Source organism: Apodemus sylvaticus, chromosome 1, assembly GCF_947179515.1.
Source record: "Apodemus sylvaticus chromosome 1, mApoSyl1.1, whole genome shotgun sequence".
Lineage (NCBI taxonomy): Eukaryota > Metazoa > Chordata > Mammalia > Rodentia > Muridae > Apodemus > Apodemus sylvaticus.
The window spans coordinates 107854010-107873221 of record NC_067472.1 but is presented as its reverse complement, the minus strand read 5'-3'; the positions used below and the strand labels follow the sequence as shown (position 1 = coordinate 107873221).

Genomic DNA, 19212 nt, shown 5'->3' with positions numbered 1-19212 from the left:
GCACAATACACTGAATGGGCTGTAAACAAATAAACAGAGTCCACAAAATGACTAGAAGAGTGTGTGGGGAAATCTCTTTTTGAGCTCTGTCTGAGCAATGACTTTTTAACTATGACACCAAACACAAGTAACAAAACCAAGAATATAGATACGTGGTTCTGTGTCAAACTAAAACTTTTGCACAGCAAAGGAAACAATCACCGTGTAGACAACCTGTGCGCTGGGAGGAGCAGCGGTTGTCACACTGCTTGTAAGAGGTTAATAGCCACAGTTTTTAAGGGACTCAACGCAATAGCAAGAAAGAGATGATTTAAATGGACAAAGTACCCAGACAGACATTTCTCAAAAGAAGACCTATTGCTGACTGACTGACGTAAGCAAAGGTGGTTAGTATCCCTAGCTCTAGAGAAATGCAAAGGAGGCCCTCAATGTGACACTGCCTCACATACGTTGCCAACTTGACACACTGAATCACTTGGACAGAGAATCTCAATGAGGGATGGTCTAGATTAGGTTGGCCTATGGGATTCCTTTGATCACATTAGTTGCGATGGAAAGACCTGTCCAGGGTAAACAGCAGCATCCCCTGGACAGAGGGATCCTGACAGTTTAAGAGTGGAAAAAACAAACTGATTGCTAGTATGCATGTATTAATTCACTGTTTGCTTCTGTGATGTAATGTGGCTAGCTCCTTCAAGTTCCTACCACCTTGACTTCTCAAAATAGTGGGTGGTTACCTGGAATTGTCAGGAAAAAACAAAACAAAACAATAGCAACAACATCACAGAAACGGGAAATTAAATTAATATAATGACTACTATAGAAAAAAAGAAAGATAACAAGAAGGTGGAAAAAGGAAAACCTTGTGCACCGTTGGTAAAAATATAAATAATACAGCCAATACAGAAAGAAGCTTGGATGCTCCTCAGAAAGCTAGAACTGCCACTTGCTTCAGCAGTCCTGCCACTGACTGGATGTTCAAAGAAAGTGAAATCAGTACGGAGAGGAACAGTCTGTATTCTCCTGTCCAATGCAGCACTGCTCACTACCAAAGACATGGAGTAACCTCAATGCCTGTCCATGGATGGATTCGTAAAAATAATGTTCACACAGTGGAAGATCACTCAGTGCTAAAGATAGATAGCCATGTGAGACAGCTTGATAAGCTTGAGGTAAACCAGACCTAGAAAGACATGGCCCAACCTCGCCTGGAAAATCTAAAAGTCAGCAGTGGTGATTGCTAGGTGTCTGGAGCTAGGAGGCAGTTATCAAAGAGACAAAGTTACACTGAAATTGGAATAGACAGTAGCGTGACTCTAGCTAGCAATATTGTAGACTTGCAATTTGGAAAGAGTATGTCTTAAAGGTTCTCATCACATATACACAATCAGAGGCATGATTTACGTATTTATTTTGTTGAAACAGGGTGTCATGGAGCCCAGGCTCACCTCAAATTTGCTATGTAGCAGAGGCTACCCTTAAACTTCTGATCCCTCAGCCTCTACCTCCCAAGTGCATAGATTAGAGGTTTATGCAACAATTCCTGCTCCTATGTGTTGATTGTCTTCACTGTGGTGATTGTGTCACATTGTGTAAATATATAACAAATGAAGTTGGACTCCTCGAATTTGTATGCTTTTTATGTCCCCCACCTTTTCTCAGTCCCTGATAATTGCCATTATTTCTATCTCCAATGAATTTTATTACTTTTCAATGTTTTGAAATGTATTAAATACCATGATATTTTCCTTCTGAGACTGGCTTGTTTCACTCAGAACATTACCTACAAGCCCACCCATATTGTGTTAGAAGTTGCTCACAGAAGCCAGAAGAAGGCATCAGATCCCTTAGAACTGGAGTTACAGATGCTTGTGAACTATGACATACATGCCGGGAATCGAACCCAGGTCCTTGGGAAGAGTAGCCAGTGCTCTGAACCAGTGAGCTAGCTCTCCAGCCCCCTAGTTCTTCGTATATATATATATATATATATGAAATGAGCTACTGTTGCCTTCAAACTGGACTTGGACCTAGTAACAGTCTTCGGTCATAGACTCTTCTTTTATTTAATTTGGTGAGCTTATGAGACTGTGCTTCACTATTCAGCATTGGATGATACTATGAAAGACATTTTATCTGCCTGTCTAAAAAGAAAAAGAGTCTAATGACAAAATGACCTGGGAGGCTGAGAAGATGGCTCAGTTGGTGAAGTGCTTACTGAACAAGCATAAGGCCACATATGCTTATAGCCCACACCCCTAGCCCCAGGGACAGAGAAACAGGAGAATCTCTGGGGCTCACAGGGGATACCAGGCCCTCATAAGAGACTCTCTTGCAGACGGCTGGGAGCATAGCTCAGTGGTAGAGCACTTGCCTACCAAGTGAGGTCCTAAGCTCAACTTCCAGCACAGAAGAAGACAGCAATTCCCGAGGAACAACACCCGAGTGGCCCTCTGGCCCTCGTGCACATGTGGATACACACAAATATTTTACAAGTAATTCAGTGCTGATATTTCTTGGTTTTATTTCCTTGTCTTAGTGTCAATTTTTAATACCTTTGTTTTAATATCTTAGCCACGTCAGTTGCTTAGAATGCACTCTGCTTGTCTATGAAGCTATCTGCATCTGCTGGATTTTTTCATAATAAAGTAATTGGCTTATTTCTTCAGTAGTTTATTTCTTTCAAGGAAGTTTTAAAAATTTACTCCAAAAGCTCAGAACTATTAGCATGGTGTGTTTTAGTCCCCCCTTTTCATATTTACATATTCTGAGTTCTTCTAGTATTTAATTTCATTTATTTTTTTGACATGGGGTCTTACTGTGTAGCCCAAGATGGGCTTAGACTCATAATCCTCCTGCATCTGCCTCCTGAGTGCTGGGGTTAGAGTCATTTGTCACTGTGCTCAGTTCTTATTCTCTTTTAATATCTGTCCTGTCTATTCTGATCTCTCCTCTGAAATACTGCTATGCTGTGCCTTTTGTTTTGTTTTTTATCAGCCTAACTAGAGCATAATCAGTTTGCTTGTCCTTCAAAGACTCAGCTTTGGGTTTTGGTTCTTCTCTTGTCATCATTATTTCCTTTCTCCTTAATTAGGTTTGGTTGGCTCCTCTTTTCCTACAGCCTTCTTAAATCCTGCCTCCATGATCCCCATGGTCAAATGATGTTGTTACTATAGTCTGAATGTGAGCATCTCTCTAAAATCCCCACATGGGAACCTAGTGCCCAATGTTGTTGTATTCAGAAGTGAGTATGTGGGAGAAGAGATTGAACATGAACACTCCGCCCTTGGAGTTCCAAACATGGAAGGTTTGACGCTCTTATAAAAGAAGCTGAACACAATGTCCTCCCTTTTTTGTCTTTCTCTTCCCCTGCCTCCATGAATATACAGATTTACCTCGTTCGGAGAATTTAACAGACATATCAGAAAATGCAGGTGTCTCTTACCAGAAGCCAGAGGTGGCTCCTGAGTCTGTCACCCCTGAAAATAGATAGGTAAGCTGCTTCTTTTTATAAACTCCCTAACCTATAATATTCTTTTATAGCCTTGGGAAGACATAGCGACTGTTGTGGGTTCATTTTCATTCTTTTCAACATCTTTCCTAATTTCCTTTAATGAAGCATTAAAAGCATGTTACATTTGAACTTATTTACCGTGTGTGTTGGGTATGAGTGTGCATGTCCCACAGCATGCACGTGGCATCCAGGAGACAATGCATGGAGCCTGGTTCTCTTCTTCCATCTTATGTGTTCTGGGGGCTGAACCGAGGCTGTCAGAGTTGGCTGATGTAATAAAGTGGCCCATACAAGTTCTTATTCACATTTCAGACAGCTGAAGTATTTAGTTCTTCGGAATCCTCCAGCCTTTTCAGGCCTCGTGCCTACTTTGGGGAACTATAAGGTTATCGCACTGTGTACTTCCCCAGAGGAAGAGCACAGGCTGCACCATGCTTCCTCCCCACTCAAGGTCTTATTGCGTGGGACCCGCTTGAGACCTTGCCCCTCCAGATCCATGAAACACCCCAACAATTATGCTGCAGCTCTGCACACTCAACTCTGAAGCCACGGGAGGCATTTGGGCAGCTCTGAGAAGCCCCCAGCAAACAGCCACTTGCTCCTCCTGCTGCACTGAAGGCAATGAGAGAACCCAGGCCTGAAAGAAGATTCTGTGTTCTAGAATCTCCGCAAAATTACCAAGCAGACCTTCCTGAATGGCATGCAACACTCCTTCCCCTTCAAGGAGCAGCTGAGCATCCTGTTCTCAACTTAGCCTATTGCTCCCTCTGCAGGTTAGCATGGAGGAACTGTAAGGCCAGCTTATGGAGCTGCATCTGAGCTAGCGCCACAATCTAACAGTGTCTTCAGCCCAGGCTGAGATATGCCATGTCTTTGCTAATGTGGATTGCGGCCAAGGAAGGGACACAGGCACTGAGCCAAAGTATACACAATAGAATAATCAACAAAGCCCATTTTCTACGGATGCTACAATTACAGGCCAGCTTTGGTAGCACACAGCTATAAACCCAGTATCCAGGAAGCAAGAGCAGGATGATTGCAACACATTTTGAAATGGTCTGGTCTATACAACACGTTCTATATCAAACAGAGCTATATAACGAAACTCTGTCTCAAAAAAGAAAAGCCACTGTGTAATGTTGATAAAGGTAGCTATTGCCCCATCATATTCTTTCTTATAAGGATATAAAAAGGATGATAAAAACAAGCACTGTAATTCCTCCAGAGGAACAGAGTAACTCTCTAGCAACAGACCCCAGTGGAAAAGAAAATAAACAGATTATCTAAAAAGAATTCAGAAAGTGAGCTAAAAGAAATTTAGATTCTGAGTGAGATAAGAAACTATACGAAGACAGTTCATAACATGAATGAAAGAATCATCAGGGAGATATATCACACACAAAATAAAAAAGACCCAGAAAGAAACATTGGATCTAAAGAACTCAAGAAATAAAATTTAAGACATGGTAAAGAACTTCAATATAATTGATCAGATAGAAGAAAGAATTTCTGAGATTAAAGTCCTGAAATAGCTTTAAAATGGAGAATACTTTGTGGATCTAGGGGACAGCATTTTATAAGCAAATATGTGTTATAGGCGTTTCAGAAAAGGGGATAAGGGAAGGCCTAGAAAGATCCTTTTCTTTGGAATGAGAGATGACCGACAGTTAAGAGCACTTGCTACCCTTGAAGAGGACCTCTGTGCTCATGACATCTATAACTCCAGTTCCAGGGAATTCAGTGTCCTCTTCTGGCCTCAGTTGGCACAAAGCATGCACACAGAATATATACATACATTCAGGTAGTCATGTGCATAAAACCAAAGCTAAAACATTTTTAAAGAAATAAATGAAAAATCTCTTCAGTAAAACAATTGCTGGAATTATGGGGAAACCATCCACAAGGCCCAAGAAATTCAAAGGACACCTTCATAAATTTGACTGAAATCAACCTCTCTGATTTGTATTGTAGTCAAACTGCAAAAGGAACAAGACAAAAAAAAAAAAAAACTACCTCTAAAAACAGTAAAAGAAAAACATTAGTATCTTAGAAAACTTCTATTTATCTTCTTGTTCTTGTTTGGGGGGGTTGTTTGTTTGTTTGTTTGTTTTTGAGACAGGGTTTCTCTGTGTAGCCCTGGCTGTCTTGGAACCCACTCTGTAGACCAGGCTGGCCTCGAACTCAGAAATCTGCCTGCCTTTGCCTCCCAAATGCTGGGATTAAAGGCTTGTGCCACCACCACCCGGCAAATGGGACTAAAGTTTCCATTTAAAGGATAAAGGCTGGCTAAATCAATCTTTTCAAAACTATTTTATTGTGTTTTGTGTTTGGATGTTTTGCTTGGTACCACATGCATGCCTGTTGCCTGTAGATGCCAGAAAAGGGCATCAGATCTCCTGGAACTGGACTTAGAGACGGTTGTGAATCAGTTGGTGTGGACCACACTATGTAGGTGCTGGGATTCCAACAAGGGTCTCTGGGAAACCTGCCAGTGCTCTTAACCGTGGAGCAATCTTTCCAGCTCCTGGCAATATAGATTTTAAAAGCTATAGCTAATGAAACACTGCCTATGAGAAATGTCTTTATTGGTAAAGAGATATATTGGCTGAAAGTGAAGGGATGGGAAAAGGCATACCATGTGAATGAAAACCAAAACGTGAACAATTAGTTTATATAAAATAGACAACTTTAAAACAAACTAACCAGGAGGTGGTGGCGCACACCTTTAATCCCAGCACTTGGGAGGCAGAGGCAGGCAGATTTCTGAGTTCGAGGCCAGCCTGGTCTACAGAGTGAGCTCCAGAACAGCCAGGGCTACACAGAGAAACCCTGTCTCAAAAAAGACAAAAAAAAAAAAAAAAAAAGAAAAGAAAAAAAACCCACAAACACAAACAAACTAAAAAGAAAGTCACTATTTAGAAATAAATGGATTGATCCAAGAAAAGGAAGTGTAATCATAAATGTATATGTACCCAGTGCTGGGGTAACACATTGCAAATAATATACACTAGTTGTAAAAGGGGACAGACTCCAATACAACGCCCCATGTTCATCTATGAACAGATAGATCATCCAGATACAAAATCAATAGATATTAGAATTCAACTCTCTAATAGACCAAATAAACCTAGGAGTTGCAAAACATCATATCTAACATATTAAATATACCTTCCTCTTATCCATACACAGAGAACATTTTCCAGGATAGCTCATAGAAGTTAGGCCACAACAAATTTCAGCAAAATTTAAAAATTGAAGTCATTGCATATATTTTTTTGGCCTCAATAAAACCTGGAATTAATAAGGTTTTTAGAGATAGTACAAATACAAATCATGGGGATGAAATAACATGCTACTAAGTCAGTGAGTTACTGGAGAAACTAAAAGAGAAAAATTTGAAAATCGAGACATCAATGAAAACAAACCATGAATGTAGCAGAACCAGTACTGAGGGGATTTTGAAGAAAGCAATAGCCACACTTAAAAAGAGAGTGAGTACAAATAAAAACCTATTAGCTGAAACTCAAGGCATTAGAAAAACTATAAAAAAGCAAATCCTAAAGTTAGTAGAAGACAAGAATTATAAAGATCAGAACTGAATTGAGACTAAAAGACATAAATAGTCAGGGAGCTTCTTGAAAAGATAAAAAACCCAAATTTTAAAGTTAGCAGTGAACATTGTTAAATATCATAACTCAGCACCACAGAAAGAACGGACTCACTGGAGCAGTAATGAACAATTATATGTAACAAACCGGAAGCCTAGAAGAAGCAGACTTCTAGACATAGGACCCATTAAAACTGAACCATAAGGACATGGAAAACCTGAAATAACAGTGAGCAATGGGATGGGATTGGAATCGGAAGTCTCTTGTATTAACTCTCTAGTTGCTGTGACTAAACACCTGACAAAACAAAAACCTTTGATGCGGGAAGGGTTTATCTCAGCTCACGACTCAAGGGATCCAGTCCACGTTGGCAGGGAAGGTGTGGTGGCTGGAGTTTGAGGCAGCTGGTCACGTGGCATGCCCAGTTAGGAAGCAGATAGGGATGAATGCTAGTGTTCAGCTAGCTTTCTGCTGGTTCTGCCATATAGCCTCCAGCCCATGGCATGGCACCCCCCACATTTAAGGTAGGTCGTCCTGCCTCGATTAACCTAATTTAGACAACCGCTTGGCAAACACACCCAGAAGTGTGCTTCTAAGGTCAAAGCTGAGAGTAGAGATTAACCATTCCATGTCCAAACAAAGAAAAGTCAGTGTCTGAATGGCTTTACTTCTGAATTTCACCAAACTTCCAAAAAGCTAATACGACTTCTTCACAGACTATCCCAGTAAATTGAAAGAGACAGAGTCCTTCCAAACTCATTCTAGGAGGCCAGCATTACTCTGCATCCGAAGCTAGACAGGGCAACAACAACAACAAAAATTTGACACACCAATATTCCTGGCTAACATAAATTCATAATTGGTGTAACCAACTGCTCTGTGATTACACTGGAGGCCTCCTCCACAGAAGAAAATGAATACTTGCAACTATAAACTTGGTCAAACGCCTATGCCTGAGGATTTATGGGCTCAAAGGAGAAACATACTACCATTGTTTCCCTAGTTAGATATGTTGTCAAGCATCCTTCTAAATATTTACATTTATATTCCTAGACTAGTGCCTTCTGCCTGGGCCACAGAAGTTTCTTTTTGCAAAGGGGAACAGATGTGCAGAGACACAAAACTGGTCAAAGTGCTGAGAATAATCGACTGTTTGTGATTATCCCTGAATGAGACATTTATTTCCACCTCTCAAGACTCAGAAACATCAGTGAAGAAGAGACTGTAAGAGGCAGAGAATGGGGAGGAGCGCAGGGAAACGCTCTGGACCCCAGTGGCTGCTGTTACCTTGTGTGAGATCTACACAAGATCCAGGCAGTCAGTAAACACCCTGACGTGCACAGAGGAGGGGCTCAGGTGTCTCTCCTCACAACTGAGGAGGTAGTGACAATTGATGGCTGCTGGGGACGAAGGTGTGATCTCGGAGAGAGTACCCATACGCTTGCACACACAGGCAAGACCAATTGGACTCAATGGGTTATTTAAAAAAAAAAATAGAGGCCATTAAGAGAGGAACAAATGCTGGGCCGTGGTGGCTCACACCTTTAATCCCAGCACTTGGGAGGCAGAGGCAGGCGGATTTCTGAGTTCGAGGTCAGCCTGGTCTACAGAGTGAGTTCCAGGACAGCCAGGGCTACACAGAGAAACCCTGTCTTGAAAGAGAGAGAGAGAGAGAGAGAGAGAGAGAGAGAGAGAGAGAGAGAGAGAGAGAGAGAGAGAGAGAGAGAGAGAGGAACAAATATTGGAGAAGTCTAGCAGGAATCACAGAGGGAATTTGGGTTGAATACGATAAAGATACTCATTTTAGATACTCATTTTAGATATTAAAAATATAAATAGAGGTAAATACTTTTAAAAGGTATTTCATACCAACACTAGAGAAAAGTCAGGGTTTCTATTAATATTATACCAAATAGATTTAAGAATAATAGTATTACCCAAAGTAATAAAGGTTTTATTATTGACTTAATTAACCTTCATAATATACTCTATCCAATTACAGAATGCATTATTTACATATATATGTGGGGAAAATATACAAAGATATATTATAAGTATAAAAATAGTCACAGTAAATTCAAAGGGACTATAATCATTCCAATTATATTCTCTGGAAATAGGAATTTAAAATAGAAAATTATAGCAATATTTCTGGAGAAGTTGGAGCTATGTGTCTAGCTCAGGAATAGAATGTAGGCTTAGCAAGTAAAAAAATAATCTGAGCTCCAATCCCAGTCTCCACTAAAAATTCCCTAAAGACATCTTGAAAAATCCCCTAATATTTGGAGCAAACAAGTTCAGTTTTTTTGATTGTCAAAATAGTATATATAGGGTATACAGTAGCAATTTGATACATGTATGTAGTATATTATGATAAGATCATAGTAATTACTATAACTAGTTCCTCAGGTATAATTCATTTATGCATATATTTTATTAGTTTGACAATTTCATTCATGTATACAAATTTTGCAGGAAACATACAGTTGGGATAACCTTCCTTTCTTGAGTTATTACATTCTTTATTTGTGTCCCATAATTCCTCACTATATTGTTAACTCTCAAGTGACTGTAATAAGATTTTTTTCTTTATACTTAACCCACTTTTAAAGTTGATTTTCTACATGAAGGTGGATCTGAATTCCCTAGCTCCACCACCTACCAGTTTTTCCACCAACAAGGTAGTAGGGTGACATTTTTCTGGGTATTGAGAACATGATAGCAAACAAGTCAAAGTTCTCCCAAGAAACTCCTATTCTGGTGGGGGAAAGTGTTCATTTTTGAGGGGTAGGTTGAGATAGGAAGTCACCCTGAAGCCTAGACTGGCCTCTAGCTTAAAACCCTCCTGCCGTAGCCTCCTATGTGCTGGAAATTCAGGAGCATGACATCACAGCTGATTGCTTGAAGCCAATATCAGTCACTGTGAGCACCCTTGGATCACACAATGACTTTTGTGTGTCTGAATGAACTGGAAGATCAGTAAGGCTTGCATAACATTTTGGTGTTATGGTGGGCTGGAATCAGTGCTAACATACAAGCAATGACTGTGAGCTCACCACACAGTAAACAAAAATCTCGAGAGTGACAGTTGAGAAATCTATGTTTATCTTTTCTCTCCCCCACAGAACTTCAGAATAAAGAGCCTACAACAGAAAGCTCATAGGAGAACTGTGGCCAGAGACCAGTATTTTGAGATATTCACTCTCCATTTCACAGCAGTCCTGAAAAGAGGAGACTCTCAAACCACCAGACTTCCTCCACGAGAGCACTGTTCTACTTGGACTTGCTAAGAAGAATATCAAGCCACCAGTATCTCCCCAAGGGAGTTATTAGTGTCAAACCACCAGTAACCCCTAAGAGAATACTTTACCTCAAGGGTCCCCCCAAAGATGGCAATGCTCTGTCAGAGCTGCCAAAAGGAGCCTTGAACTACCAAAGTGTCCTGAGAGGGGTGTGAGGTCACTAATGCTCCCCTCGACAGTACCATGTCTCCTAAGGGGAATATCAAACAACCAGCGTTGCTAGAGAAAACATCAAACCTCCAAGTTCCCATTTAGGAGATCGATAGGTACACTCCTCACTGAACAATATTGTTAACTTAATATTGTTAACAATAATATTAACAGGGGTAATAGATGACCCCTGTATAACTAAATCCCTTCCCGGGAATCTGTTTACATGACATATTCCTCCTCAATTATGTCTTCCTTCTCCCACTGGAGAATATTTAACCTCACCTTGCCCTCTTCTCCTCTCTGAACCTAAGTATGGTGATGGCAGGGTGTGGCCACTGAGGCGTTCAGGAGCAGCACTCCAGCTCCTCTACAGGATGCACTTCAGGAGACTGGCCAGGGCAAACAGTGGCACACAGCTATGGACCCGGGGCCGGTTGCCCTCTGGGTTTGCAGGGCCGTCCCATCTTCTGCTTCTGTTGTACTTCCTGCTGAATGAGTGTCTAGTCATGTCAGCTTACAATAAAGGCGAGCTCTCAGGAAGCAGTGTGTTGTCTGCCCCTCTGTGGTCACCGACGCTGATGAAGACTGTGGGGTGGTGCAGCGGGGACATGTTCCTAAGTCAGGGAAGCAGAGGTGGCACAGACATGAGCTCTCCTAGACAGAGCCCTCACCTCACCCTCATTTCCTGACCGTGTGCAGTGGGTTGCTCCCTGATGCCTGGGGTTTACAATGCATGATCCCATTTCACTCAATAAATAGCCTTTGGCCTTACCAGGAAAATAGATCTCAGAACAATCATTTGGCCCCCTCTGTTTGGGAGCCCAGTGTTAGCAGTCATGAGTTAAGTTCTGTGATGTTTCTTTCATCCATTGTGCCAGGCCAGCGAGCGAGAGTCAACCAGACCTCTGAGTGGTGAGTGAGGACGAACAATAGGAAAGGCAGAAAGAAGACACAGAGAGAGATGTGGAAATGTTCCAGTGAATGCTGCAGCTCTGACTTTATTTCTCAATAGCATGTTTATACCCACAGTACAGTGGGAAGCAAAATCACAAGCTAGCAGAGACGGTGGCTGACATACATAGGATATCTGTTCCCATCTGGAGGCTTCCCTCTTCCTTCCACCAAGGCTAACAGAATGTTCAGTGCCTTGCCTTGACCCTCTTAGCATTCCATGTGTCAGCCTGCAGAACATCCTGCCAGGCCAGCAACCCCTGACCTGTATGACCCGTCTGGCAGGCAAAATGGCTCCCAACAATCCATTCACACTCCCCCTGGACCTCACCCTCAGCATGAAGATGTAGAGCAAACTATAGCATCAGCTTCTTGGTGGGTCAGATTTATCCTAGTTGACAGTGGAGCCCTGTGAATGTTATAGGACAGGGACAGCATTTCCCTCCTCCTCAACAGCCAAGGCATCCATCCCATAGAGTGGGGCTGCTTGGTTTGGGTTCCCTGCCTCTATACTCAAGCTGCCCTCTCCTACACATGTGGTCAGGAACAGCACCTCCTGGGGTGGTTAGGCATACAGATGTGGCAGCCTGGGTGCTTAATGTGAAGTCTCAGGGAGATACTGATGGGAGTCCCAAACATTACCGCCTCAAAGGGATTCTTAGCTGTCACACCAGTAGCTACTTGTTCCAGCCACCATCCCATCTGAAGCCCCTACCCCAGATCTACCCAGCTACTCCCAGACTTCACTGTCTCATTCTGGTCACAAAGCAGCATCACTGGATGTAAGCATTTCACCCAAGGAAGTATTATTATTCTTGGATATGTCTTAATAAGGCAAGGAGAAGCTTCTGGCAGGATGTGAGGGCTATTATGCCTCCACTAGCCCTAGTTAAGAGACAAAAAGCAATCCATCCTCTATACTCTACCCCCTAAACACACACAATCTCTCTCTCTCTCTCTCTCTCTCTCTCTCTCTCTCACACACACACACACACACACACACACACACACACACACACACTTTATACACATGCTCAGGTCTTCCCCTCTCTGACCAATGGCAATCATTTCTCTCCCCCAACCCCTACCCTCACCCCCTGTCCCAAGCGATCTTTTAAGACTCAAGGAAACCTTGGCTGAAGCATTTGAAACCCCAAAGGTAAAGTGGCGTGGTCAGGCAGGTGGAAGAAGTAGCTTCACAGGCCACGCCCTACAGGTCTGTACCCTGATCCCACCCTGTTTCTCCCAGCAAAGATCACCATGAGACCAGAGGATAAGACACATGCTTTATGCCCTCAGGTGGTCAGGGAGACTTTAGCAGGGACCCAGCTCATAACTGTCACATACGGGAGAGATCCAGGTAGAATCAGGAGGCTTTGTCCCCACTCAGGAGGTAGTCTAGGGGCCTTCCTGGAGCAGGCGATACTCAAGGAGTCCTCCAGAGAGTCCTCCGTGGTAGTGCTTATGACGGGGGCCAGTGCTGAGGACCCTGGACCCAGTCCCTCAGGTTTCAGAGTATCAGTTCAATGCACAAATAGTTTGGTTGTTCCAAGCGTGGAGAGAGCTAAGTTGTCCTTCATTCCTCTGTCCCATCCAAATACAGAAAGTCCAAAGAGGTTGCTTGATGGAGCTGGTCTGATTCAGGAGAGGTGGCCAAGGAACACGGGCTCTTACACCAGGAAGGCCACAACAAAGTAGGGCGACAGCAAACCCAGATGCCATAAGTGGATTCAGGAAAGTCTGGACCTCATGTCAGGCAGGTCAGACGCCCAGCAGGTACGGTCAGTCCAGCCTCCCTGCCTCGGTGGCCAAGGCCTGAGCCAGCAACTCCTCTACTGTTCACCTCCCGCTCCTGGAGTTCCTCTGTTTGCTCATGGCTGTGAGCATCTGGCTGATGTAGGAAGTCAGAAGATCATCCATTTTGTATCCCTGAAAGCAGGGGTAGGAAAATAAGCAGAGCCCACAGTGGAACTCGCAAGCCCCTCACACACAGACATGGCTCCCAGAACATGCTGCAGCCGGCACAACACAGACACAAAGCAAGTCTGCCCCCATCTACATGCTCGAGTGGCTGGGTTCATCTTGCCGTCCTGAGCCCCAGGCTTGGGTGGTCCCTCTAAGCCTGGATGGCTCGATGCAGCAGTGACTGCAAAAGCTACCGGTTAAACTGCACCTTGGAAATTTGGGCTCATGTAGAAGGTCTCATTGCTAATGGCTCTTCTGTTACACGTGGGCCAAACAAAGGCCCACATCCACTGGTCAACAGCCAGACACTAAAACAGCAGCTGAATGATGGCTTTCTTCCTCCACCCTAGCGGACCATTTTCCCCAGACCTAAATAAACCAGGCTTCTAACAGACTCCACCAGGAGAGGCAGGGACCCATGCCAGGCACCAGGAGGCGCTCTCACCAGTGATGTCTCACAGAGCAGTTTGCTCCCACGGACCAAGTTCCCAATGGTGATGTGGAAGTAGGTGTTGCCGCTACTCCAGTTGGAGATCTTGGTGAAGGGGTGAGTAGTCAAGATGTCCTGGGAGAGAAGACAGACACACAGATGCTCAGAATTACCCTCTGGCTTCAGTAACTCCAGCTCCAGCCCGCAGATACCACCCTCAAACAAAGTCTGAGCCCTCACACAAGGGAAGGAACAAGAGGGAGAAGCCAGCTCTGTGTAGAGCTGCCAGGGAGCAGGTCCCCTTCCCTCCGTGCTTGCCTTGCCCAAGGAAGCCCTGGAGGCTGTTGTGTACTTTGGGCCAAACATAGAAACTTAGGTGCCTGAGCGCACTGACATCTGTTGGTCTGAATGAGATAGCCTGGGTGAACTTAAAGAGAACTATGGGACGGAGAAGAGCCTTGGAAGGACACGGGGTACTCGGATTGTGTGGAGCAGAAGCCTAAAAATGTCTGAGAAAGAATGACAAAGGAAGGCAGAGAGCCCGTGTGACCGTGACGTCATGCAGCAAGAAGAGGACAAACATTCGTGATTCCGGTCAATTATTCAGAAGCACAACTTCTGGCCTCACAGTGGGACTGGCCTTTCGGTGCATAAGCAGAGCCACCCTGCACGTGCTCCACATTTACCATCCTGACCAGATAGTCAGAGACCATTTTGGAAAGAGGTGTCTGTCAGTCTGTGGCATCCAGTGACGTTGAAAGGCTGGGCACTAAAGGGAGTCTGTGGAACTTAGCAGCAAGAATTTGGTGGTAAGCTGAAGGCTGCGATTTTGGTGGAACAAATGATTGAGGCAATGTGGCAATCACAGGCAGCGTTTCAAGATGGGGACCCGGGGCTCTGAAGGGACAGTAGATGATAGGACTATGTTTGGGACCTTGGTGGGTCCTCCTCACTCCCACCTGCTCACTCCAACCTGCTCACCCCAACCTGCTCACCCCAACCTGCTCACCCCAACCTGCTCACCCCAACCTGCTCACCCCAACCTGCTCACCCAACCTGCTCACCCCAACCTGCTCACTCCAACCTGCTCACCCCAACCTGCTTACCCCAACCTGCTCACCCCAACCTGCTCACCCCAACCTGTTCACCCCAACCTGCTCACCCCAACCTGCTCACTCCAACCTGCTCACCTTGGTTCTGGGATCAATGAGGCTGACCCCATACTTGTTGATGGCAATTAAGAGAATCTCTGGGAAGTTTGGTTCTGTAGTTTGCTAGCAAAGGAAGCAGAGGCATCATTAGACGGGAGTCTAGAGCAAGGCAGGGGTTTGCAGACAGGCATGTGGCCAGCCGAGCCTGGAAAAAATCAACCTGGCCTGGCTGCCTACATGGAGCCGGACCTGTCAAGACCTCCTGATGTCCCCCTCTGCCCACAGCCTCAGGGGTCCCTAGCCTCCATCTTCCCCCTCTGCTTCCCCGGGGGTTTAGGTCCTTTCTCTCATCTGACAACTCCCCAGTGGTCAGGACAGCCATGTGGCACTCTCGCTCCATCCCAAACCTCCCCCAGTCTCACTGTCCCTTGAGGAGACCCGGACCCTCACCGGCCTGACACCCTGTCTCTCACCACCATCAGCCACAGTAACCTTTTTCATTTCCTGCCCAGACCTGAGCTCTCAGGCCTGTGGGCCTTTGTCTAAATAGGACCCTTGGCAGAGGACTTCCTGGAAAGCCCAGCATCACCTGCTCTAGGAAGCCACCCTAGATAACCTCTCCCTCATCTGCTACCTCACAGGGACCCACTATTACAGGACAAACTGCCTCCACTCCATCACTCCACCCTGTTTACACGGCTGCCTCCCTTTGAGGCCCAAGTTCAGGTCATCCTTAGTGGGCCAAAGTTAAGGATGTTCCCCTTAACTTTCTGTGCCAGCAGGTAGGTGTTCGAGGCAATGGCTGTCACCTCCATTCCAGTCTGTGCTGCCTCACTACCTACCTTTTACCCCTACCTGTCCTCGGAAGATCCCCTGAAGACATACCTTCACCTCAAAGAAGGCTGAGCCAAAGGTGGGCCACTTGAAGATGAGCTTGAGGAAGGCCAGCTTGGCTTCCTCCTTGGACTTCCCTGCATGCTTGTTGAAGTAGGAGACAATAGACTGTGGGGGAAGGGAATCAGGGAGGACCAATCACAGCTCTGCTTCTGCCTGTCTACAGCATCAGAGCCAGGCATGGTACAGACAGGGTTGCCAACTTACGCCATGGTCCCCATGTATACCAGCCAACTCATTTCTGATCTACCCCAACCCATGCAGACAAACCAGAAGGTATCAAGCAAATTCAGGTCACCTTGACAACCAGGATGGGGCAAATTAATACCATAAGGCCACTAAATCCTTTGCACAGGGACTAGAGAATGAAGCAGAGATGGAATAGAAATTTCCCTCACCACACAGGAGGGCCATTCCCCTTAGCTGCTGGTCAGCAGTTGCTGTCTCAGCCCCTGGGGTATGCAGTGTACCATTCTGAGAGGCCCCTCTCCCGCTGCTCTTCCGTGTTTACCCGTTTCCAGTCATCAGGTGAGACCTGCCGGATCAGGTCCTGGGGCACCAGCTCCCTTAGCAACTTGGGGATGCTAGGGAAGTAGGATTTGTCCTCCTCGAACTTGACCCTGTAGATGAGTGCTCCCAGCTGCAGCACCTCCTCTCGGGTGCACTTGTGGTAGCCTCGGAGATATTTGGGCAGCTCCTGTCAGAAGCAGAGCAGGTGTCATCCCCTACATGGGGGCCAGCGCTACCTCTGCCTCAGCTGACCCTGCATAGGACAGGAAAGGGGCTGCACGGCCCCAGCTCTTGGCAGTTTGAAGGTGGAGCCATGTTGAACATTGTCCACCACCTTTCCTATAGCCAGTGAGGTAAGCTGACCATTTCCAAGATGAAGAAATCCAGAATCAGTTCCACATCCCTCCTCTCCGGGGCCCATCCTTCCTAGCCGCTTCCTGTTTATCTTCTTAAGGATTTAAGGGCACCAGCCCTCTCATTCTCTTGGGTTTCCAGACCCAGAGCCAGGGCATCTGCAGGGGAGTGACCACACACACCAGCACTGTCCACAGACTCCTCGAGCCTCAGGATCATATTATCTGTCACTAAGAGGACAGAGAAACTGAGGCAGGCCTGGACACACCACTAATCAGAGACTTGAGTCAACGACTCTTTATCCACCTTTCCACGTACCCAGCATCCATTCTCTTCTTATGGGCGTATCTACCCATGGGGTTCCTTTCGATCCACCACACCTAGCTACTCATCTACCCATAATTCACCTGACATTCATCCTTCCGCCGATCCATTCAGCCAGTCGCTAGTTTACCTATTCATCCATTGATCAATCCAACCAATAGTCATTGACTATTGACAATGACCCAGGCACTCTTAGCAACAACATAAACACACACACACACACACACTTGCAGAATATAGTCTGAAGTGAACAGTCAGACATTGGGGTGGGGCGGGAATCTATACTTGAGGACAAAGAAGAAGGCGTCCTTTAAGATCCTCCCCAGTAGGTGAGGAGAGAGTGAAGAGTATCTGCACAGGACAACACTGCAGAGGCTGGGCAGCACTTGAGAATTTGTAGCTAGAGCGGCCTGAGCCAGGGTTCACAACTACAGCTGCAGACATCAGGAGGAGGAGGCAGCGCCAGGATCTCAAATTAGATCCTGAGAACAAGAAGGTCCCGGGCAGCTCTGGAGGGCAGGGTAGCTACCCCATGCAGAGCACACAGGAGAGTCAAACCAAGGAGACTGTCACAGAGGCATGAGAGGGCGTCGCAGAGTTCCCCAGCTCCGTGACAGGGAGATGAGATATAGTTTAGATATTCAGTTATAATGAGCATTAATGATGACCACTTATAATAACCATAGTAAGCTAATGTGAGTCAGCCCTTAGCAGAAGTAAAAGCTGACTCAGATTTGTGTGTTGGGGGACCTGGTGGGTGGGGAGAGGCATGGTGGAGGGTATCCCAGGTTTGACGGGGGGGGGGGGCAGTTCTACTTCTAGATCATCTCGCTCTGCACCACAGCAGCCCCTGGCCCTGTCCCCATCCGGGTATTCTGGTTTGCTTCTCAAGGCTAAACGGGCAGCGGCAGCCAAGCGCAGAGCACTGAGCCGCAGCCACCAAGACCGGGAGCGGCGTTCCACCAGCTGTGTGACCTGAACTGCATCACATGGGCTCCCTGCATCTGTTCCTCCAAAATAGGAACGTGGTGATTCCATGGAAGGACAGAAGGAACCCAAGGCAGACATGACGGCTCTGCCTGTGAGCATCCCTCCAGGATTCCTGTCTGACACAGCCCGCAGAGCCAAGGAGGGCTGGGATGGACTCAGCCACACCAGCAGACACCCGCATCCAGAGGACTCGGGGCAGGACGCAGCCCAAGCTAGCAAGGACCTCGGAAGGAAAAGGAGCAGCCGAGCCAGCCGTTAGGACTGGAAAGATGACGAGACAGGTTTGAGTCCGTATAACTGTCAGGAGACTCAGTGAGGGAAACCAGAAGACTTTTGAAGCCACAGCTGCAAGCCCCTGTCTGTCGAAGGCAGCACTCTCCAGCCTCATAGTGAAACCACAGGCTGATGGCTTGCCAAGGGGGGAGCCGAGGGGAGCCGAGGGGAGCCAAGGGGAGCCGAGGGGAGCCGAGGGCGCAACTCACCTGGTAATAGTGGAAGATGGAGTCAGCCATGGGGTCCTTGCCCGGCACTGTGGTGGTCCACAGCTTCTTCATGAAGAACACCTGGTAGGTTAGTGAGGGCACGATTCCTGCGGCACAGGGCAGCTCGTCACACGCCAGCTCAGTTCCAGCCCCTTGGCTAACTACTGGGCTTCACAGCCTAGTCAAGCCAGCATGTCCCTGTGCTGCTAGCATCCCAGAGCCCAGTCCCTCACCGTCCTTGATGGGCCGTGCTTTCTTTATCCAGTCTGTCAGGTGTCGAACAAAGTCAAAGAAGAAGTCGTTCTCGGGGACGCTGATGACCTAGGGATGTGGCCATCTCAGCTTTGGGCCATTTGCTTTGGTTCTGATTTTCCCACCGACATTACTGTCAGCTGCTTCTATAGGAAGGCTCCACCCCCAGCCAGAGGGGTTCTGTGTGTTGGTCGGGGACACTGGCCTCCTGCCTGGAGTGGTATCATCCCACCCAGTCCCTGGCACACCAAACACTGCATAGGCCCAGTGCAGCATAGCCAACCAAGAACAAGACCAGTCTGCCTCAGCTGGCTTCCGGCATCTGTGTCCAG

The 19212-nt window shown here is 46.2% G+C and overlaps 1 protein-coding gene across 1 annotated transcript in view; it reads right to left on the bottom strand.

Annotated features, from left to right (window-relative positions):
• Positions 1 to 11545: 11545 nt before the first annotated feature.
• Positions 11546 to 19212, bottom strand: part of Myo7a (myosin VIIA) — a 62069-nt gene continuing 54402 nt past the window's right edge. The window contains 7 exon segments of the mRNA XM_052158294.1: positions 11546 to 13457; positions 13939 to 14058; positions 15114 to 15197; positions 15960 to 16076; positions 16480 to 16665; positions 18629 to 18735; positions 18862 to 18949. Of these exon segments, the coding sequence (XP_052014254.1) occupies positions 13368 to 13457; positions 13939 to 14058; positions 15114 to 15197; positions 15960 to 16076; positions 16480 to 16665; positions 18629 to 18735; positions 18862 to 18949 (792 nt within the window). The 3' untranslated portion in view covers positions 11546 to 13367.